Source organism: Staurois parvus, unplaced genomic scaffold (genome assembly GCF_062004578.1).
Source record: "Staurois parvus isolate SC_StPar_1 unplaced genomic scaffold, SC_StPar_1.0 ptg000558l, whole genome shotgun sequence".
Taxonomy (NCBI): Eukaryota; Metazoa; Chordata; class Amphibia; order Anura; family Ranidae; genus Staurois; species Staurois parvus.
Genome location: NW_028318354.1, coordinates 82686 through 106482, shown reverse-complemented (window position 1 = coordinate 106482; position 23797 = coordinate 82686). Strand labels below are relative to the sequence as shown.

General features: G+C 44.2%; 1 protein-coding gene across 1 annotated transcript; it reads left to right on the top strand.

Annotated features, from left to right (window-relative positions):
• On the top strand, window positions 1–23287 carry LOC149450917 (uncharacterized). Its single transcript, XM_089691244.1, has 7 exons — window positions 1–1125; window positions 8879–9013; window positions 12545–12719; window positions 17791–17889; window positions 19094–19185; window positions 21145–21282; window positions 22710–23287. The coding sequence occupies exons 1-7, from the start codon at window positions 52–54 to the stop codon at window positions 22995–22997; spliced, it is 2001 nt and encodes a 666-aa protein (XP_089547370.1). The 5' UTR covers window positions 1–51; the 3' UTR covers window positions 22998–23287.
• The last annotated feature ends 510 nt before the right edge of the window (window positions 23288–23797 follow it).

Below are 23797 nucleotides of genomic sequence, written 5' to 3'. Positions count from 1 at the left end.
TATAAGAGAATACCCTTTTATGTATAACTTCCTAGGTACACACCTCCATGTATGTTTGGTAGCAATGCAACCGTCCGAAGAATACTGGGGGCTTGTATGGTTTCCCTGCTCACTCTTCTCGGTTCCATCACCATCGATTTACGAGACTGTATAATAGAGTGGAGGAACACAGAAGCAGCCCTTCGAACCTTTTCATCTTGCACAGATCTAATAGCCATACAATTCATACAGTTCCTTCAAGACCAGAGGACCTTCTGCTGTTGGAACCACATGAATTTGACAGGCCGTCAAACCCTGTTATTGAATAACATGGGATTGTTTTGTGACAAGGCTCAGGATTTATATGCAGAGAACTGTGAGGACACAGCTGAAGTTAGTCGTATCTGTGAAATTTTAATATATAAAGTACTATTAAAGTCCGAAAACATTATAGAAGTTGACTTTAGGGATTGGCTGTCAACAATAATTTCTGAGATTTTGGACAAGTTTATTGACCTAAATGAAGACCTAAACATCATGAAAACAAACCATGGTTGGGCGGATGTGCTATCATTGCATATTCTGATAAGAGCCAAAGAAGAGATACTACGCACAAATGGTTCTGCTCCATGGTCTTCTATGGATCTTCAACCACTAGAGATCGAAATTCGTACTATGCTTAATTATGCCTTGTATACCTCAGATACTCTATGCAGTTGCTGGATGGATAGCTACAATATATCTAGGTTTTTGATCAAGTTCCGCAATATAAACTTTTTTATGCCGTTCCTAAATGTATCAGTATTTGGCCATCATGCCTTGGTTGATGGTCTAGTGTCTCTTCAAGAATGTTTTTATCGGGAGGGTTATAAAAAGCTCAGCAACAAATCCAAAGACATCTTGTCTACCCTTAGCCTGAAGGTGACTCTCCTGACTGTATCGTGTCTTATATACCCCATTGTCCTAGTGTCCTTTAAACAGATGACTGAGTGGATTCAGAACTATGCTCAGAACCTCAAAGAAAGGACAGAAGACCTGAAAAAAGAGAGGCGTTTAGCTGAGGAGCTTCTCCATCAAATGTTGCCAAAATCTGTAGCCAAGCAACTTCGAAAGAAAAAGAATGTAGAGGCTGAAAGCTACGATCAGGTAGGTGTATGAAAAAATGGGCAGCTCTTCAAGGGCAAAGTATAGTTTGTTTCAAAAACTAACACACAGGTAGATAAGGCAAAAATATATCATTTTACAGTATATCAAAGCAATAACTTTCAGTGAGTTACTGAAAGTGTTAAAAAAATATAAACTTTCAGGAATACTAGGGAAAAAAAATTTAAATGGTTTTAAACCCAGACACAAATACAATGTAATATATTGCAGCTTACCAGTTCTTAGATGTGGTGGCTGTATTAGTTTTTTCCCTTTATTTAAACATGGTGATCTGGCTATGAAGTCTGTTGTTCTTCAGCTTCCTTTACCAGACCAAGCTGTCCAGCAAAAATGGCAGTTAAAGTGTTAAAACAAACTATTTAATATTGACAGGGATGCTAACAATGGTCAGCTTTTATTTTTTATTATTATTATTATACAGGATTTATATAGCGCCAACAGTTTGCTCAGCACTTTACAATATAACGGGAGACAATACAGCAACAATACAGTTCAATACAAGAGGGAAAGGAGGGCCCTGATCCTGGGAGCTTACAATCTAGGAGTTATTTAGGTAAATACTTTATCCCAGAAAGAAAAAACTTGCTGTAACTGCCTAAAAGGTGTTCGGCTTTCATTTGTTGGTCAAGTCTGTCTAAATCTGATGGGCTTCACAGTGGCTAAGTGGTTTGCCCTTCCGCCTGGCAGCACCAGGGTAGTTGGTCTGCATCCCAACCATGGCACTACATGCAGAGTTTGTTCTCCCTGTACCTGTGTGGGTTTCCTCTGTGTTCTCCGATTTCCTCCCACGCTCCAATGACATAATGGTAAGTTAATTGGCTCCTGTCTAAATTGTCCCTAGTATGTGTATGTATGAATGTGAGTTAGGGACCTTAGATTGTACACCCCTTGAGGGTTAGGGACTGAATGTAGAATATAGATGTAAAACTGACAGCACTAGATAAGTACTTGTAATAAATCAATACATAAATAAAATCTGCTAGTCTAACATTTCCCCTGAACCCAGACTGATGATTCTGCTTTCCAAAGGTGTCTCTGTTCCTCCATCCAGAGTGGAGATACCCTTGGACAGGAAGTCTGTTAATGGATCACTATGTGAAAATAAATGGAAAATCGAATGCAGCCACCACATTAAAGAATTGTTAAGCTGCAGGATATAACATTTTTAGTTTTGGAGTGTAATTCTGCTTTAAAACCTATGAATGAGACACAATCTATGAATGGAGGGTAGGCAGGTGATTGAAAGGCCCACCCCCTCTAGAGATTCTTTCACATTCATAGAAGCTGTAGCATTGGCTTCTATTAATAAAGCAGCTGGACAGATAGGGCAGGCATAGTTGGGCACCCCTGATATGAGCCTGTGATGGATTCCCACAGCTCTATGAACCCCTGCTGCATTAGTAGATTATGGCAGTGGCACACTAAGAGGCTGAGCCAGCTGATAATCAGGCAGCTGGACAGATCCCAACATTGCTGTCGGAATCCCTGCAGAGCCTGGACTGGCTTTGACCATACTTCTCCTTTATGTGGCAGAATAATAAAAAATATACAGATTCTAAACATAGACCTTGTATAGAGATAGAATGTAAATAGGACAGTAACAAATTAACATTTATATCAGTCAACAAATTGACCCAAAGATTCGGAGGGACACTCATGATCACTGCAATGTGAATGTTTGATTATGCTCTTGTTTGATGTTCCTCATACCAAGTTCCTCATATAATTCAGTATACATATGCTGTCATAAATCCAATTTCCAAGTTTAAATCTTATTGTAGTTGTAACATTTCAATAAATTCCACCCACAGATTCTCGTCTTGTGTTCAGATATAATATTAATTTTTTATAAAGCACTTTTAAAGTGTTACTAAACCCACAACAGTACAATCAGTCTGTATATGCAGTAAAGCATGCTTGTTATACTCACTGTGGAACCTAAGGGGTTAATCCTCCGCATTGTGTAAAAAGGTTGTTTGATCCAGTCTTCTCTGATCCTCCACTTGTTCCACTGTCCTCAATCCATCTGCTGATAGAACAGAGCCCTGGGGGCAAGCTGTACTTGCTCAGTTTGGTGTGTATTGCTAGAGAGTTTTTTTTACTTTGGAGAGTGCTTGTGATCAACACAGGGCCAACCAGCACTGTCCAGACAGAGGGTTAGAAATTTTGTAGCCTCATAGGACAATCAGGAGAGAAGGAAAACTCCTCCTACAAGCTGTAACCAGTGCTCTGCTGAAAACTGATAGAAGTCACAAGACTGCTATATACTGCTGGTGAGAAAAGGTATTTAGCAGTTTATATTTACTAAAATAATTGCATTTCTATGTTGTGTGTACTATGGGAGACCAGATATAGTGAATGCAGGGTCCGGGGAGACCAGATATAGTGAATGCAGGGTCCGGGGAGACCAGATATAGTGAATGCAGGGTCCGGGGAGACCGGATATAGTGAATGCAGGGTCCGGGGAGACCGGATATAGTGAATGCAGGGTCCGGGGAGACCGGATATAGTGAATGCAGGGTCTGGGAAGACCAGATATAGTGAATGCAGGGTCCGGGGAACCGGATATAGTGAATGCAGGGTCCGGGGAGACCAGATATAGTGAATGCAGGGTCCGGGGAGACCAGATATAGTGAATGCAGGGTCCGGGAAGACCGGATATAGTGAATGCAGGGTCCGGGGAGACCGGATATAGTGAATGCAGGGTCCTGGGAAACCGGATATAGTGAATGCAGGGTCCGGGGAGACTGGATATAGTGAATGCAGGGTCCGGGGAGAACAGATATAGTGAATGCAGGGTTCGGGGAGACCAGATATAGTGAATGCGGGGTGCTGGGAGACCAGATATAGTGAATGCGGGGTGCTGGGAGACAGGATATAGTGAATGCAGGGTCCGGGGAGACCAGATATAGTGAATGCAGGGTCCTGGGAGACCAGATATAGTGAATGCAGGGTGCTGGGAGACAGGATATAGTGGATGCAGGGTCCGGGGAGACTGGATATAGTAAATGCAGGGTCCGGGGAGACCAGATATAGTAAATGCAGGGTCCGGGGAGACCAGATATAGTGAATGCAGGGTCCAGGGAGACCAGATATAGTGAATGCAGGGTCCAGGGAGACCGGATATAGTGAATGCATGGTCCGGGGAGACCGGATATAGTGAATGCAGGGTCCAGGGAGACTGGATACAGTGAATGAAGGATCCTGGATTTAGTAACACTTAAAGTGTTCTTTGCTGTTGTCTGGTATGCTGCTGGAGTAAGAGAGAGGAACCACATTAAAATGCTGGAATCTAAAATTGTGGACTCAGGACTGATACACACTGGTGCATGAGATCCTGATGTTACTATTCACTGCACCACTAGGGAGGGAGAGACTTCCAGCTGATTGACAGCCTCAGCTCTGATCACGTAAGCTGTGTGTGTAGGGGGGGGGAGCTTCTCTCCAATCAGCTCTCAGAGCTCTTCTCTCTGCATTCACTATATCTGGTCTCCCAGGACTCTGCATTCACTATATCGGGTCTCCCAGGACCCTGCATTCACTATATCTGGTCTCCCCGGACCCTGCGTTCACTATATCTGGTCTCCCACAGTACACACAACATGGAAATGCAATTATTGTAGTAAATATAAACTACTAAGTACATTTTTTCATCAGCAGTATATAGCAATTCAGTATACATATGGTGTGATAAATCCAATCTCCAAGTTTAAATCTTATTGTAGTTGTAACATTTCAATAAATTCCACCCACAGATTCTCGTCTTGTGTTCAGATATAATATTAATTTTTTATAAAGCACTTTTAAAGTGTTACTAAACCCACAACAGTACAATCAGTCTGTATATGCAGTAAAGCATGCTTGTTATACTCACTGTGGAACCTAAGGGGTTAATCCTCCGCATTGTGTAAAAAGGTTGTTTGATCCTGACTTCTCTGATCCTCCACTTGTTCCACTGTCCTCAATCCATCTGCTGATAGAACAGAGCCCTGGGGGCAAGCTGTACTTGCTCAGTTTGGTGTGTATTGCTAGAGAGTTTTTTTTACTTTGGAGAGTGCTTGTGATCAACACAGGGCCAACCAGCACTGTCCAGACAGAGGGTTAGAAATTTTGTAGCCTCATAGGACAATCAGGAGAGAAGGAAAACTCCTCCTACAAGCTGTAACCAGTGCTCTGCTGGAAACTGATAGAAGTCACAAGACTGCTATATACTGCTGGTGAGAAAAGGTATTTAGCAGTTTATATTTACTAAAATAATTGCATTTCTATGTTGTGTGTACTATGGGAGACCAGATATAGTGAATGCAGGGTCCGGGGAGACCAGATATAGTGAATGCAGGGTCCGGGGAGACCAGATATAGTGAATGCAGGGTCCGGGGAGACCGGATATAGTGAATGCAGGGTCCGGGGAGACCGGATATAGTGAATGCAGGGTCCTGGGAAACCGGATATAGTGAATGCAGGGTCCGGGGAGACCGGATATAGTGAATGCAGGGTCCGGGGAGAGCAGATATAGTGAATGCAGGGTTCGGGGAGACCAGATATAGTGAATGCAGGGTCCGGGGAGACCAGATATAGTGAATGCGGGGTCCTGGGAGACCAGATATAGTGAATGCGGGGTGCTGGGAGACAGGATATAGTGAATGCAGGGTCCGGGGAGACCAGATATAGTGAATGCAGGGTCCTGGGAGACCAGATATAGTGAATGCAGGGTCCTGGGAGACCAGATATAGTGAATGCAGGGTGCTGGGAGACAGGATATAGTGAATGCAGGGTCCGGGGAGACCAGATATAGTGAATGCAGGGTCCAGGGAGACCAGATATAGTGAATGCAGGGTCCAGGGAGACCGGATATAGTGAATGCAGGGTCCGGGGAGACCGGATATAGTGAATGCAGGGTCCGGGGAGACCGGATATAGTGAATGCAGGGTCCAGGGAGACCAGATATAGTGAATGCAGGGTGCTGGGAGACAGGATATAGTGAATGCAGGGTCCGGGGAGACCAGATATAGTGAATGCAGGGTCCTGGGAGACCAGATATAGTGAATGCAGGGTGCTGGGAGACAGGATATAGTGAATGCAGGGTTCGGGGAGACCAGATATAGTGAATGCAGGGTCCAGGGAGACCAGATATAGTGAATGCAGGGTCCAGGGAGACCGGATATAGTGAATGCAGGGTCCGGGGAGACCGGATATAGTGAATGCAGGGTCCAGGGAGACTGGATACAGTGAATGAAGGATCCTGGATTTAGTAACACTTAAAGTGTTCTTTGCTGTTGTCTGGTATGCTGCTGGAGTAAGAGAGAGGAACCACATTAAAATGCTGGAATCTAAAATTGTGGACTCAGGACTGATACACACTGGTGCATGAGATCCTGATGCACCACTAGGGAGGGAGAGACTTCCAGCTGATTGACAGCCTCAGCTCTGATCACGTAAGCTGTGTGTGTAGGGGGGGGGGAGCTTCTCTCCAATCAGCTCTCAGAGCTCTTCTCTCTGCATTCACTATATCTGGTCTCCCCGGACCCTGCGTTCACTATATCTGGTCTCCCCGGACCCTGCGTTCACTATATCTGGTCTCCCACAGTGCACACAACATGGAAATGCAATTATTGTAGTAAATATAAACTACTAAGTACATTTTTTCATCAGCAGTATATAGCAATCTTGTGACTTCTATCAGTGTCCAGCTGAGGAATCTTGTAGGAGGGATTTTGCTTCTGCTCTGACTGTCCTATGAGGCTGCATAACCCCTGACCCTCTGTTTTGACAGTACTGATTGGCCCTGTGCTGATCACATGCACCCTCCCAAAGGAAAAAAAATTCTCTAGCAATGCACACTAAACTGAGCATGTGCAGAGTGACTCCTAGAGCACAGCAGATGGATTGGTGACAGTAGAAGAAGGGGAGGATCAGAGAAGACAGGATCAAACAGCCCTTTTACACAATGCAGATAATTAACTGCTTAGGTTCCAAAGTGAGTATAACAAGCATGCTTTACTGCATTAAACAGACTGATTTTACTGTTGTGCGTTTAGTAACACTTTAAAGGATTACTATTTTCCACCTGTTTCTGTGACAACTGTAAAATTTTAGACCTCCCCATCACATTCTGTCCTGGAGACAAAGGTAACAAGGACAGAGAGGGTCAGTCTCACCAGAAGGGACACCTTCCACATTCCATCCAAAACTGAAAACTAAAAAAAAGTTTTTTGTTTTAGATACACTTTATAAGGTCCATGACACACTCCCGCACAGCTGCAAGGAAACTCGCCACATTCTGTGTTATGTAATTATCTCCTCTGATTGTATGCGCCATCTAGTGGCCATAATGCAGTTTTTGTTTTTAAATACCTCAATCAGGTAAAAAACAATGTGCACACTAGATGGCGCTCATAATCATAGAAGATAACACAGACTATGGTAAGTTTTGTTTGAGCTGTGCATTTGTGGGTCACATTCGTTCAGCAGACTTTTTATATATAGAGCCCTGATTGATGAGTCTATATGGACAAATGGTTGAATTCAGCTCATAAATACATGCCCTACTTGCCTTTGTGCAGTTGTTCTGTAACAAATGGTGGAGCATCACTTTAAATAAAAACTTCAAGGGAATCACCATCTGTTTTTCTGCCACTTCAGATAATTGCTCACTCCCACCCCTGGCGATATTTCCACAGTGCGCCGTGTTTGTGCACCGCGGTGATCGTAGCTGGATGACTGTATGTGTAATTGCCAATAATCAGAAAACAATGTGCAGCACAAGGCTCAATGCTCACATCTAATGACAAAGCCTGATTAGCACTCCTCTGAGAGACACTTCTACCATACACGGGGAATGGGACAATGAGCTGTTCTAGGAAGTAGATGTAATTAGCAATCGATATTGTAAATTGGCTGGATTTTTAAAGCTGACCTCCAGCCTTCCCTTCAGTCTTGCACAGTTGTAGCGGTTCCTCTCCTGGACTGAAATTACTTACTCTGATTTCACTGCACACTGTGAGCCTCTCATAATATACATTAGAAGCTGCAGTAAGTCAGAAAGAGTTTGTCTCATTTCTTCTACGTCCAGCACAGGGGTGGACTGACAACTCATGGGGCTCCTGTGCAACAGGGGATCATGGGGCCCCTGTATCCTCGCCCACACTCAAACCACACCCAAAAAAGCCTATGAAAAGGTACCAGGGCATCTCATGGGGCCCCCTACTGATCCCGGGCCCTCGGGCAGTGCCCGAGTTCCCGAATGGTCAGTCCACCCCTGGTCCAGCATCATCTATCCCCCCCAGCCTAACTATCCCTGGCCTATCTCTTTCATTCATTGGATTTCAGTTCTTTCAATCATAGAGGCTCAGCATCACATATATTTCTTTTTATTTATTTCAGGTACTTATATAGCTGTCAATTTACACAGCACTTTACATATATATTGTACATTCACATCAGTCCCTAACCCTCAAGGGGCGTACAATCTAAGGTCCCTAACTCACATTCATACATACACATACTAGGGACAATTTAGATAGCAGCCAATGAACAACATATGGGTGTTATCTAGGGCTGTCTGCATGGTGTCACCCTCCCCGTTATGCAGTGTAGAATTACAGAGCCTTTCGGCAGGTAAAGCAGATCACAAGTCTGTGTATTATCTGTACATTTAACTGTTTACCTGGAGTTCTGCTTTATATTTTGTTTTCACTTTCATGCATTAAATATTCGGTCTTTCTTGCCCCCCTAGGTTACCATATTCTTTTCAGATGTCGTGGGTTTCACCTCCATATCGGCCTCGTGCACCCCTCTGCAGGTGGTAGAGATGCTAAATAATCTGTATGTCTGCTTTGACACCAGGATTGAATCGTTCAATGTCTATAAGGTGTGCCAAAACATATAACCATCCTAAGATACATTGTATAGGGAACCTGCTTTAAAGGAAAGGTCAATAAGATGCTATATGCACTAAAGCTGAGGTTCTCAACCACCGGGCCGGGGCTTCCCTTCTTCCGGCCCTCCAGCCAACTGCAAATCCCTTAACCTCCCACAGTGCTTCCAGCTCCCATAGTGGCCCACAGTGCTACAAGGCCCTCTGAGAACCCTCAGCCTCCACAGTGCCTTTCCCCAAACCTCCTACAGAGCCACCCAGCCTCCCAGCGTATCATCAAACCTCCCATAGTGGCCCACAGTGCAATGCGGCCCTCTACGAGCCCTCAGCCGCCACAATGCCCCCCCCAACCTCTCACAGTGCCACCAAGTCTCCCATAGTGCCCCCCAGCCTCTCATAGTGGCCCACAGTCTTCCAAGGCCTTCTAAAAACCCTCAGCCTCCACAGTAACCCCTAACCTCCCACAGTGCCACCCAGACTCCCATAGTACCCTCCAACCTTACATAGTGGTCACAGTTCTACAAAGCATTCTGAGAGCCCTCAGCCTCCACAGTACCCCCCACAGTGCCAACCAGCCTCCCATAGTATCCTCCAACTTCCCATGGTAGCCCACAATGCTACAAGGCCTTCTGAGAGCCCTCAGACTCCAAAGAACCTCCCCCCAACCTCCCACAGTGCCACCCAACCTCCTATAGTACCCTCCAAACTGCCATAGTGGCCCACAGTGCTACAAGGCCTTCTGAGAGCCATCAGCCTCCACAGTACCTCCTCAACCTCCCAAAGTACCACCCAGCCTCCCAAAGTACCCTCTACCTCCCATAGTGGCTCACAGTGCCACAAGGTCCTGTAAAATTCTTTAGCCTCCACAGAGCCCTCAAACTTCCCACAGTACCCCCCCACCCCCAGCCTGTTACAGAGCCTTCAGCTCTCCAATGTCCAATAAAGTCCCACAGTGATCCCCTCCAGCAACCGTATTACAAAGATAAGTTTATAAACAGCATGGTAGACAAGTGGTTAAATAAAGCTCACAACTGCCACTGCATCTGTGAGATTGGTATCTGCTGTAAGAGCTGGTGAGGAGCTTTTCTAATAAAAGTTTTTTCCCCAATCCTGGGACTAATGACCCCTGAAGCAATGTATATTACATCACTTCCGAGGGTCACAGGTGTCATTTCTTGGCTAGTGTAGCTAAGGATGCAGCTATTCAAACATGACCTGTGCCTGAATAGCTGCAATGAAATACAGGGGAGACATTGGGGTTCTAATAAACCCCCAATGTTTCCATAAAGAGTACCTGTCACCAGCCTATGCTATCACTTCGGGGGCTTGTTGGTCCCCTTGTAATAGCATTAAAGTAAAATAAATAAATAAAGATTGAAAAATTGTTATGGCCCCTCATCACCCACGCACACATGTGAGGTATTGTTGTGAACATTGGAGTCAGAGCTTTAATTCTAGGTCCACAGCACACAGTTAACTCTAAACTGATGACCTGTAAAGGCTATTAAACACCTATGGAGAATTTTGGAGCTTTTTTTGGTGATTCCACAGGCATGCACAATTGTAAGACTTGACATGTTTGGTATCTATTTACTGGACTCAACCCCGTGTTTTATATTTTACTAGCAATTGGGTATAATATTGTGTTTGTTTACATTGAAATTCATTTTAGTGTATTTTTCCTGAAAAAATATGAGCTTGATAAATAACTGGGCAATTATCATGCGACAGAAAATTGCAATTACCACCAGTTTATTTTTCGTTGTCTCTACTTTCAGAAAATATATACTTATTTGGGGGGGTTTACAGTATTTTCCATCAAAAATGCATATTTTAGTATTGTAAAACAAATTGTAGTGAGCGCTCTTAAATAAATGCAGCAGCTTGAACACTCCAGGTAACCACAATACCTTTAAAATATGTATATATAAATGTAAATAATAACAGTGCAGCGCTAAAAATGAATTAAAGGCAGTATAAAGTCAATGCGATATCCGCGGTGTTGTCTGGATTTGATGAAAACTTCCAGAATTTTACTGCTTCAAATAATAGCAATGCGCACTCACCAGAAACGCATGGATTATGCGCATGTAGGAATAAACATCCCAGATGTCAGATCCATCAAAGACCAGGTGGTGGGCATCCCTCTCACGGTGGGTCATCAAGGACTCCAAATCAGGTCCAGAGGTCCCCTTAAGGTCAGTCAGGTAATCCACACTGATGGTAATGATCCCTCCTCTGGATGGTATAGGCACCTTCTCTGTGGGGGTAATAGCTCCACATAGGAGCCCCAAAAAACAGGTGCCAGAGATAGTGTAGTATGTTCTTGAATAAATTTTATTGGTCAATAACAGAACAGGGCAGTATGCACATCACAACATTGATTAGAAGTGAAAAACAGCAGTACTGACCCCAATAAAGATGGCCGCCGGGCCTCCTCGTGGCTCCGGCGGCGAAAAGACGTCACGCTCTGCACAGCTCCTCCTTAGGCCTTTCGTGCTACAGGCACATCATCTGGTAGGCAAGTGGTTAAAGCAGTCCTAAAATCCCATAGATTTTTCTATATTACGGCCATGGCTGCTAAGTGATGTGTCACTGTAATGCTTCCAGGTATTTGTTACCTCTCTTATTAGTGTTGCACTGCTATTTTATATTTTGATTATACGAGCACCGCACTGCTATTTTTATATTGTACCTGCAATATTGTGCTAGCTGCTTTCTTTTATGCCATATTGGTGCCCTAGCAGGATTATTTATATATTTATTACCTCTCAGAGAACACATTACTCCCCCTGACAATGTCTTCACCTTTTTTTTGCTCCAGAAGGATGGCACCATCTTTGTTGGGGCATCATCCGGGGTCATCACTTACTTCCTGGGCTGAGATGCTGGCTCAGAGATGACACAGTCATGTAAATCCTGGTATCTGTGCAGTTCTTGTTTTTACAAATGTCTGACACAGATCAGCCCCTGCTGCAGCATCTTCTCTTGTGACTGGCTATAAAGTTGCAATGTACAGTCTGATTACTGGGGGGGGAGAGGAGACTGAGGAAATGCTTCCTTTTGCCTGCAGTAGACTGCTGACATCATCTAAACCACAGGTGTCAAACTGATGGCCCTCCAGCTGTTGCCAAACTACAAGTCTCATGAGGCATTGCAAGATTGACAGTTACAAGCGTGACTCCCAAAGGCAGAGGCATGATGGGACTTGTAGTTTCGCAACAGCTGGAGGGCCACCAGTTTGACACCCCTGATCTAAACCTTGGCAAAGTCACTGGACTGGAGCTCAAGGGCAGCTTTTGAACAATAAAAGGTGGCACACTTCTACAAAATGATACTATTACTGTATATTGTGACATGTTGGGAATTTCTGCAGACTTCTAAAGCCAATGAAAGGTCCACTTTTTAGATAAATGCATATTGGCTGTAAGCTTCTTTCACAGTTCAGTAGTGATTTATCATATGGCCAGTTTAGATGCAAAGAAAGTTTAGAGGATCCATCAATATTCTCTTTTCCTGGCACAGGTAGAAACAATCGGCGATGCTTATATGGTGGTCAGCGGTCTGCCGGAGAGAAGCAATGACAAGCACGCAGATGAAATAGCTAAGATGTCCCTGGACCTGGTGGCTGCCGTTAGGCAAGTGATCATCCCGCACATGCCAAATGAGAGGCTGAAGCTGAGAGCTGGAATCCATACGGGTATGTGTGATGAGTATAACAAATGGAGCTGAGCTGCACTGTGCCAGCCAGGATTTATAGAAGGGAGACGTGTACAGGAGACGCAGCCAGGGGAGAGCCGCCAGATACGCCCGTGTGTCAGAAACGTAACCACACATCATCAATCTACAATATTCGGAAAAACCTGTCCATACTCAGAAACATTTACAATATTAAAGGAAATTTCAGAGAATTCCTCTGGAAATTACCTGTACTTGGCTATCATGCTGATCTAACGGCTTCAGTTTTTATTCTGAGCTGCAGATCCAGAATGATTATGAAGGTTAGAAATTTTGTATTTCATATTGTAATTCCTATTCTGGGGCAGTTACTCAGAAATGTTTATAGCCAGGGCCCAGGGGCAGCCAATTAGCAGTCAATTAGCAGTCTCCAGAAAGGGACCAAGAATGGCATTCTCAGCATTTCTTGCAGCGCAGGTTCATTTTAGTCTGCAAAATAAAAAATGACATATATGATACAGTCTGTCAACAGCATATTCACAACAAACTTTGTTTTCCTGAGCACCCCGGTCCCCTTGAAAAAAATGTATTATCTGATGTCTTTCTAGTAGGTTTGTTATTATTCTAATTCCTGCAATAAACCCAGCTGTCCAGAAAATGTGACAATCACATTCACATCTCTCCATGGGATTGGGAATGCTCTGCCCTTTTCTTTTCCTTTCCCTTTCTTTTCCCTTTCCCTTCCCTTTTTCTTTTCCTTTCCCTTTCCATTCTCTTTCATTTCCTTTTTTGTTTTCCCTTTTCCTTTTCCCTTCCCTTTCCTTTCCTTTCCTTTTTCTTTTCCTTTTTCTTTCCTTTCCATTCTCTTTCATTTCCTTTTTTGTTTTCCCTTTTCCCTTTCCCTTCCCTTTCCTTTCCTTTCCTTTTCCTTTCCCATTTTCTTTCCTTTCCTTGGCAAAAAAAAAAATTAAATATATGATACAGTCTGTCCGCAGCATAGTTGTTTTCCTGAGCATCCTGTATTACCTGATTTCTTTCTAGTAGAACACTGTTGACATAAGAGCACAGATGTTCCCCAAAGAAAATGGTGAATAATGTCAACTGTCATCAATGATATAAACTCACTGCTGCCATAGTAAAACACATAAGTGTATCACCCAGTATTGACAAGAGCCAGGCGTTGTGGAGTTTGTGATCATATAAAACACCTTGTATGGAGGTGTGCCTGTAATAAAACATCACAGTGTAATATGATAAAAACACAAGCCTGTGGCTTTAAGACGCCAAGTTTCCAGATGGACGGCCCATCCGCTAAGAGGGGAGCAGTGGCGGAGATGAACTCCTGTCAGAGCAGGGACCGCGTGGTCCTGACGTTCCAGAGTCCCGGGAGAAGTCACCGCGATGTCAGGGAGACGAAGGGGAGGAACCCACGCTGGAGCCGCAGCTTAGGAGGAGGAGGCCAGTTGCCGGTATAACATGTTTTGGCGCATGCATTTTTTCAGGTTTCTTTCTAGTAGGTCTGTTATTATTCTACATCCTGCAATAAGCCCAGCTGTCCAGAAAATGTGACAATCATATTCACATCTGTCCATGGAATTGGAAATGCTCTGCCCTTTCTCTTACATGCACTTTGGCTATTTTCTTTCCCTTTCCTTTCTCTTTTCTCTTCTTTTTCCTTTAATTTCCCTTTCCTTCCCTTTTCCTTCCCTTTCCTTTCCCTTCCTATTTCCTTTTTCCTTTCCCCTTTCCCTGTTCCTTTCCTTTCTCTTTCCTTAGCTTTCCTTTCCCTTCCTTTTCCTTTTTCTTTTCCCATTTCCTTTCCTTTCCCTTTCATTTCCATTCTCTTTCCTTTCCTTTTTTATTTTCCCTGTTTACTTTTCCTTTCCCATCTTATTTCCTTTCTTTGGCAAAATGAAAAATTAAATATATGATACAGTCTGTCCGCAGCATAGACACAACAGACTTTGTTTTCCTGAGCACTCCGTATTACCTGATTTCTTTCTAGTAGGTCTGTTATTATTCTGCTTCCTGCAATAAGCCCAGCTGTCCAGAAAATGTGACAATCACATTCACATCTGTCCATGGAATTGTTCTGCCCTTTTTCTTACATGCTCTTTGGCTATTTTCTTTCCCTTTCCTTTCTCTTTTCTCTTTTTTTCCCTTTCCTTTTCTTTCCATTTCATTTCCCTTCCCATTTCCTTTCCCCTTTCCTTTTTCCTTTCCCTTCCCATTTCCTTTCATCCTTTCTCTTTTTCCTTTCCTTTCCCATTTCCTTTATCCTTTCCTTTCTTTTCCTTTTCCTTTCCCTTCCCATTTCCTTTCCCCTTTCCTTTCCCATTTCCTTTATCCTTTCCTTTTCCTTTCCTGTCCTTTTTTATTTTCCTTGCTTCCTTTTGTTTATCCTTTCCTTTATCATTTTCTCTGTTTCTGTAACGGACCGCCTGACAGCACCTCTATCAGTCCCCCGGTAGAGCCTCCCCAGAGTGCGGAGTCTAAGCACCGGAGCACTTGTTCACCAGGGCCTCTGATGGTGGGGATGGACTTGGAGCGCTCCGGTACTAGGTCGCAACTACCAGGTATCTCCAACAGGGGTAGAGGAGTCTGACAGGGGCTCCAGAGAGCTAGGAGTCTGATGTAAGGGAGCCTAGTGATCCCTGCGGGGTGGGTGGATGGATGAGCTAAATCAGAGTCATGCAGGCCGGGTCGGTAACTAGCGGATCGGTTACAAAATGGTAGGCAAAGGATAGTCGGGTCACACGCAGGGTCAATACCAGGAGGTCAGATCTAAACGGGAACATCCAGGAGCAGAGTCAGGCAAGCCAAGGGGTCAGGACGGGAGAAGACAACAAGGTCAAACCAATCCAGATCAGAAGTACTCACACACAGGTAACAGGATACAAAGACCATTCGGCAACAAGTGTCTGTGCAGGGCTAGTTTAAATAGCTCGCCCTGCACCTGACAGAGGTAGCCTGGGTCCCAGTGCCTGCCTAGTACTGTCCAGACGACGGGTGCGCCTGGGTCCTAGTGCCCTGCCACCTATACGTCTCGGCAGACACCTATGCATGTGTAGACCCATGCGTCGCGATGGTTCCTGACAGTTTCCTTTTCCCTTTCCTTTCTTTTTTTTCCCTTTTCCTTTTCTTTTCCTTTCCTTTTCCTTTCCTTTCCTATTTCCTTTATTCTTTCCTTTCCTTATCCTTTTCCTTTCCTTTATCATTTTCCCTGTTTCCTTTCCCCTTTTCCTTTCTTTTTTCTCTCTTTCTTTTCCTTTCCTGTCCTTTCCATTTCTTTTCTTTTCCTTTCCTTTCCCATTTCCGTTTCCTTTCCTATTTCCTTTATCTTTTCCTTTCCTTATCCTTTTCCTTTTCCCTGTTTCCTTTTCCGTTCCTTTCCTTTCTTTTTTTTCCCTTTTCCCTTCCTTTCTTTTTTTCCCTTTTCCTTCTTTTTTCCCTTTTCCTTTTCTTTTTTCCCCCTTTTCCTTTTCTTTCTTTTTTCCCTTTTCCTTTTCTTTTTTTTCCCTTTTCTTTTTCTTTCTTTTTTTCCCCCTTTTCCTTTTCTTTCTTTTTTTCCCCTTTATCTTTTCTTTTTTTACCTTTTTCTTTTCTTTTTTTCCTTGCCTTTTTATTTTTCTTTCCTTTCTTTGCCTTTTTCTTTTTATTTCATTTCATTTCCTTTCATCTAACCTTTTCTTTTCTGCTGCCCTTTCTTTTCTCATTTCTCTTTACTCTCTCCCTGTCTTGCTCTCTTTATATCTCCCTACTCTCTCTGTCTCTCTTTTTATCTCTGTCTCTCTCTTCTCTGCTCTCTCTCTCTCTGTCTCACTCTCCCTCCCCTCTTTCTCTTTCTCTCCTTCTCTCTTCCTCTTTATAAAAAACTTTAACCCAATATATAAAAACACTTTCTCTGGATCTTCTTTTCAGGAGCCTCTGCAGCTCTCAGAAATTTATTAATAGGATTTTTTTTGCCTGAACGGTTTCTCGATCATTCTCCTGGCAGGCGAGGTGGCGGTGGCTGTTATATGAAACCTGTGTGGATTTATAATATATCCATCTCCTGGATCCTGTTTGTGCTGGTATTATTCTGCTTACGTTGCAGGCTGTCATTGTTCCCAGCCAGTTTATGCAGCCTGTCCTGCACATCGGCTACTGCGTGTGCCCCTTTCTTAGTTAGAAGCAATAATGTCTGTCTTTAATTTGCATATTTCAAGAAAGCACAGCAAAATTCCACATATTCCAATCTTAGTGTGAGTTATACCATTTTGGTAATTTCTCTTAAAGTAAAGAAAATCCTAGCAAAGAACTAGTGAATATACAGTTGGGAGTGTTTTGTATTATCTGCTCACTAGGTGCAACAAAATACTTGTTGGTTCTGCCCAGGGGCAGACTGACAACTCATGGGGCCCCCAGGCAATAGGGGATCATGGGGCCCCTGTGCCCTTGCCCAAACTCAAAAAAGCCTATGAAAAAGGTACCATGGGGATCTCATGGGGCCCCCTACTGACCCCGGGCCCTCGGGCAGTTCCCGAGTTTCCAAATGGTCAGTCCGCCCCTGGTTCTGCCAGAAATCCAGTGAGCTGATTACATTTGGTGCTCTCTGCAGCTCTTCCTTTTTCACTCTGTGGACTACAGAACACCTCTCTCTTATGCTATGGAGATAGAAAGAGGGGAAGGGGCTCTATCATCCTATCTTAGGCCCCTTTCACACTGCTCTGGTGCAATTTTCCTGCAGCGAAGGAATGATTGACAGGGCTCTGTCCCGTCCTAAAATAAGGAGTAATCCTCTTATTTGTGGGATAAGTGATGGAATGAGATATGTTAATACCCTCTGCTTAAAGAAGGCTTTACCGTGCTATACTATGTTTAAAAATATATAAATACATTGCAGGTATGTGGAAACATTTTTATGAAAAGAAAAAAACCCTTTTGAGAAAAAATACTCAAATGAAACGTGATCTCAACATGTGGCCGGTATTATATTAAAAAGATATAATGGAGAATTATCACGGATCCTCATCATTATATTTAGCACTCTTATGTATTGTATATTTTATATTTAGTCATGAAAAATGATGACAATGCGCTTCTCTTTTTAGGGCCCTGTGTGGCCGGTGTTGTTGGGCATAAGATGCCGCGCTATTGCCTGTTTGGAGACACCGTGAACACGGCTTCTCGGATGGAGTCTACCAGCCTACGTATGTCTTTTTATACACAATGCCTGTGTATGAAGCTTCAGGCAGAAGCTGCCTGAAGGAATGAGCAAAGTTGAGAAATTTTATTTACCAAAATTATGTGAAAACTGTGAGATTTTAGGGAAGGCAAAATTAAAAGAAAAGTGGGGAATGTAAAATAACAAACATACAAGCCTAGATGGTTGCAGCATTGATCCAATGCTGTAGCTGTCCCCCTCTGGTTCTACACTGAGAACTGAGCGATCAAAGATCACTGGCCGCTAGTTCTTGGGTCTGCTCTGAGCTCTAGTATTTGGCTCTCTGCCCTGCCCCTTCAACGCTCACTAGAGCTCCAGATTGTGTGTGTGTGTGTGGGGGGTGAAAGGAGTGACTGGCTCACGTGATGAGAGGCTGAGCCAATTGCCAGTCAGGCATCTGAGTGAATCCCTACTATATTGTTGGGATCCCTGCAGAGCCTGGACTGGCTCTGTGATATCAACCGACAGTGGACTTTAGCCCACTGTCTGCTGAATCAAAGAGCTTTGGCCATACATCTCCTAAGGTTTTTTCTGTTATGGCATTTAGGGGTACAATGCAGTTTAAAATGGTGGCTGTTGTTTTGACACAGGTAAAGGATAGGTGGAAATAGGCTTGTGTGACACTCAGGAGCCATTTTAAACCCCATTGTACCCCTAAATGCCATAACAGAAAAAAACTTCAGAAGAAGTATGGCTGATTTAGTGTGGTTGATCATTATTTCATTTTTTTCACAGAAAGAATAAAACAAACAGTTAAAAAAAAGAAAAAGGACATACATAAATAAATAATCTAATCAACCACACTAAATAAGGGAAAAAAATACAAAGAACACAAAAGGTTGATTTACACTAAAGCCTTGAGATGACACATATAAAATGCATTACTGCATTGTGGTGCCATTCTCCTGAATGGCAGATCAACACACTAAGGAACATGCACCTGTGTTGTAGCACACAGTGGTGCATTATTGTTCAATATGAATTTATAGGTTAATTTATTTGCAGATGATTCACTATAGGAACGCCATATACTGCGAGTTATATTGGGTTAAGCACATGTTTGTGTGAAATACAGCTGCTGGAGAGTGGGGGATTATTTTTAGAGCAGGTGTCAATGGTTAGAGGTAACTGTGTAACTACGTAACAATTCACCATGATGGTTTTTACTTAGTAATTGTTCTGCTCTACAGCACAGAAAATCCACATCAGCTCAGTTACCTACCAGGCGCTCATCATCGACAACGCCTACGAGATTGAGCCTCGCGGAGAGATTGAAGTGAAGGTGATGTAATCTATTATATATTCCACAATGTGCCCATCACTTTCCTTAACCTAATATTTAGACAAGAAAAGGTCCTACAAAAAATCTATACTAATAAAACCCAATTAGCAGTAGTGAAAAAAATAAACATCTCTTAATCTGTTTCTGGCGGCCTTATGCATAGAAATGTGGCACCTGGGCCTTAATGCCAAGCCAGAGCACATATGCATCCATGAGGCAGATTTTCTATGCGGAGAGTGCTCACTGTGCATTCCCAGTGTTCAAGCTGTCAATCTGATGACAACCAATCCCAGTGATCACACAATTGGGAAGTCCTCCTCCTCCCGACATTCAGATCTTTGAGGGCCAGTGGCAGTGGTGGAAAGGGGTTAAGGCTTCATTTACTCAATCCTCTGACAAGGACTTGCGCTTACTGCATCCTTTTGCAACATGCTGAAGGAACTTTTCAATTAAATATCCAGTCTCTGAAGATGGGAAGGGACCCTTAATTTGGGACAGGATGATATGCCTGTTATTGATGATAATTGGTAAGTGAGAGGCGATGTCAGGTAGAAAGTAGTGGTGTCAGACAGAAGAGTGGTGTCAGACAGAGGAAGAGCATTGTCAGGCAGGAGAGGAGTGATGTTGAGCAGGCAAGGACGAGGTGTTAAACAGGAAGGAGAGGTTTCAGGCAGGAGAGGAGTAACATCAAGTAGAAAAAGAAATATGTCAGGCAGGTGTGAAGAGGAGTCCAGCAGGAAAGCAGTGGTGTCAGGCAGGCAAAAAAAGATTGTTTGGGTTTTCTGGCAGGTGAGGAGTAGCGTGGGCAAGATAGGGGTGGTGTCAGGCAGGAGATGAGATTTGTCAGGCAGGTGAGGGGTGAGATCAAGCAAGCAAGGAGTGGTGTCAGGCAGGAAAGAGGGGTTTCAGGTAGGTGAGGAGCAGTGTCAAACAGGGGAAGTGAACTGTCAGGCAGGAGAGAAGCGATGTTGGCAGGCAAGGAGTGGTGTCGGGTGGAAAGGCAAGGTTTCAGGCAGGACAGTCAGGCAGGAGAGAAGCGATGTTGGCAGGCAAGGAGTGGTGTCGGGTGGAAAGGCAAGGTTTCAGGCAGGACAGGAACAGTTTCAAGCAGAGGAAACAACTGTGTCAGACAGGTGTGAAGTGTAGCCCAGAAGAAGAGACGTAGTGTCAGGCAGGGAAAGAAGAGGAAAGGAGCTTTGGCAGGAGAGGAGCTGTATGGACAAGAAAAGAGTGGTGTCAGGCACGGGATGAGAGTCATCATACAGGAGAGAAGTGATTTCAAGTAGGCAAGGAGTGGTGTCAGGTAGGAAAGAGTGGTTTCAGGAGAGGAGCAATATCAAGCATGGGAAGGCGGGTGTGAAGTGATGTCAGACAGGAGTGTTTTCTGGCAGGAGAGGAGTGGTGCAGGTCAGGGGATGAGAGTTGTCAGGCAGGGGATGAGAGTTGTCAGGCAGATGAGTAGTGTAGAAAGGAGTGGCTTTAGATAGGAGAGATGTAGTGTCAAGCAGAGGAAGAAATGTGTCAGGCAGGTGTGAAGTGGTGCCAGGCAGGGAAAGAGTGTTATCTATCAGGAGAGGAGTGGTGTCAGGCAAGGCGGGGAGAGATGTTGAGCAAGGGAAGAATGGTATAAGGCCAGAGGACAAAAAGGAGGAACATCATGATGGAGAGGAATCCTGTCAGGTAGGGGAAGAGTGGAGTCTTGGGTTGAGGGGGAAACTAGAGTTAAAAGGAAAGTTGAGGGAGTTTGGAAGGAAGGTGGATGTAGAACTGAGATACACAGGGCATATGTATAAGGTATATTAGGAAGCTCTGAAAATTGTTTTCCCGAATAAAATATATACTGGAACATGTCATAAATGATGAATACTACGGCATAAAGGGGTCATCTGCCTTTTAAGCTGATAAAACAATTCTGATCCCCATTGTCACCCCTTACGTAACCCTCTGCTTGTCATGCAGGGTAAAGGGAAGATGAAGACCTACTGGCTGCTGGGAAACAAGAACTACAGCGTGCAGAACGATAGCTTGGTCTGCCACTGGAACCCCAACATGTCCCGCAGGAAGAAAGTGGACAGCAGTCTGGGCTCAGGGCTACAGGTGGGGACTACTGGATAGTACACTACATGGGCAAGTGTCTGGGGAACCTCCTGACCATCACACAATATAAAGAGGATAACATACAACACAACATAATAGTGCAGCAAATAAGCAATGATTTACAATATATGTGCCTGTAGAATGTGACGTGTCAGAAATGGGATAATCCCTATTTGTGAAATATCTCATAAATGTCGCAATTTGTGCACCATATACAATATATTGCAAAAGTATTGTCCCCGCCCTCCAAATCATTGGATTCAGGTGTTCCAATCCCCTCCATTACCACAGGAGTATAAATCAAGCCCCTAGGCATGCAGACTGCTTCTACAAACATTTGTGAAAGAATGGGTCGCTCTCAGGAGCTCAGTGACTCCAAGCGTGGTCCCGTGATAGGTTGTCACCTGTGCACTAAGTCCATCCGTGACATTTCCTGGCTACTAAATATTCCACGGTCAACTGTTAGTGGTATTATAACAAAGTGGAAGCAACTGGGAACAACAGCAACTCAGCCACCAAGCAGTAGGCCACGTAAAATGACAGAGCGGGGTCAGCGCATACTGAAGTGCACAGTGCGCAGAAGTCACCAACTGTCTGCAGAGTCAATAGCTAAAGACCTCCAAACTTTATGTGGCCTTCAGATTAGCACAACAACAGTCCATAGAGAGCTTCATGGAATGGGTTTCCATGGCCGAGCAGCTGCATCCAAGCCTTACATCACCAAGTGCAATGCAAAGCGTCGGATGCAGTGGTGTAAATCACGCCGCCACTGGACTCTAGAGCAGTGGAGACATGTTCTCTGGAGTGACCAATCATGCTTCTCTGGCAATCCAATGGACTGTCTGGGTTTGGCTGTTGCCAGGAGAACGGTACTTGCCTGACTGCATTGTGCCAAGTGTAAAGTTTGGTGGAGGGGGATTATGGTGTGGGGTTGTTTTTCAGGGGTTGGACTTGGCCCCCTAGTTCCAGTGAAAGGAACTCTTAAAGTATCAGCATACCAAGGCATTTTCGACAATTTCATGCTCCCAACTTTGTGGGAAGAGTTTGGGGATGGCCCCTTCCTGTTCCAACATGACTGCACACCAGTGCACAAAGCAAGGTCCATAAAGACATGGATGAGTGAGTTTGGGGTGGAGGAACTTGACTGGCCTGCACAGAGTCCTGACCTCAACCCCATAGAACACCTTTGGGATGAATTAGAGTGGAAACTGTGAGCCAGGCCTTCTAGTCCAACATCAGTGCCTGATCTCAATTGAACAAGCTGAAGCTAGAAGCTGATTGGCTACCATGCATAGCTGCTCCAGATTCTGAGTGCTCCAGTTTTAGTAAATCTTCCTTTCTGCGTCATGGCCCAAAGTGTTCTTGATAGACTATGTCTCTTTCTAATGTTTAGATTTATTAGGTTTTGTGTGTTTTTCCTCTTCCAGTCTTTATCCAGCAATGTTCTATCCGAAGCCAGCCGCGTGAACACACCTCGGATCCCGGAGGAGTCCACTCTGGAAGATGGTGTCACTGCACCTCCAGGACTGTCTACAAAGATGGAGGAAGCACTGCGCGATGCTGAAAAAGGGGCTACATTGGACAATATCCAGCAACCAATCCCTGACCAAATCCTGACCCTGGAATTACCTGAGAAGACAGACCAGGAGACATCCAGGAAAATATCTCTGGAGAAGGCTCTCCCTCTTCCTGGGTTTGTGGAGGAATCTGTCTGAGGTCCTTCAAGCTCTGAGAGAGGAACAGAACACAAGTTTTGTCGAGAGAGGAACAGATTACGTTTTATATAACAATTTTTCAAAAACTTGGCCTATGAAAATACTATACTGAGGCCAGACAGAGGAGTCTTTGTCAGGCAGGACAAACAGCGTTTTATGGGGCACACCATTTAAAAATCACATTTTAGTGTTTGATAAGCGATGCTTATATTTTGTATTCCCTAGTACACCCCCTCCCCCGTCAACATTCTACTGACACTTTTTAATAAAGCCTTTCTGTTTCCATTATATACCTTTTTTTAGACCTTGTGATGCCATCGCTGTGCCTCTGTGCTTCTCTATGCAGTGCATGCAGATCATGGACTGGTGGGATCGGCTGGCAGGGTGCTGTAGATAGCTTCCTGAAAACATCACAGTGTCCTGCCTCAGTTCTTCTCTCAAGAGCTCCCAATTCTGATGCAAACAGTGATGGGTATTAGTCCGGAGAAGTGGGCATTCCTAGGCAGGTAGTTTTTGCATGCAGTTTGCCCTAGCTAATGCCCCAATGTAATGCTGAGACTCCATGATTTAAATGAAAACTAATAAATGAAAGGGGTAGGCCAGGGACAGTCAGGACGAGGAAGAAAGGGTGAGATGATGCTGGATGTCCTCCAGTCAGGAAATGAGGTGGGCTCCATCTGACTTGTGCAGCTTCTAATGCACATGGTGAGGAGCTCACAGTGTGCAGTGAAATCAGAGTAAGCAATTTTAATCTAAGAGAGAAGCCTGTACAAATGTGCAAGAGTTTGGCTTTCAACATC

Excerpts from the sequence above, each read along its gene's own strand:
- LOC149450917 (XM_089691244.1), top strand. The coding sequence starts at position 52 with ATGTTTGGTAGCAATGCAACCGTCCGAAGAATACTGGGGGCTTGTATG. Across the intron at positions 1,126-8,878 it reads AGGCTGAAAGCTACGATCAG|GTTACCATATTCTTTTCAGA; the intron begins GTAGGTGTATGA and ends TTGCCCCCCTAG. Across the intron at positions 9,014-12,544 it reads AATCGTTCAATGTCTATAAG|GTAGAAACAATCGGCGATGC; the intron begins GTGTGCCAAAAC and ends TTCCTGGCACAG.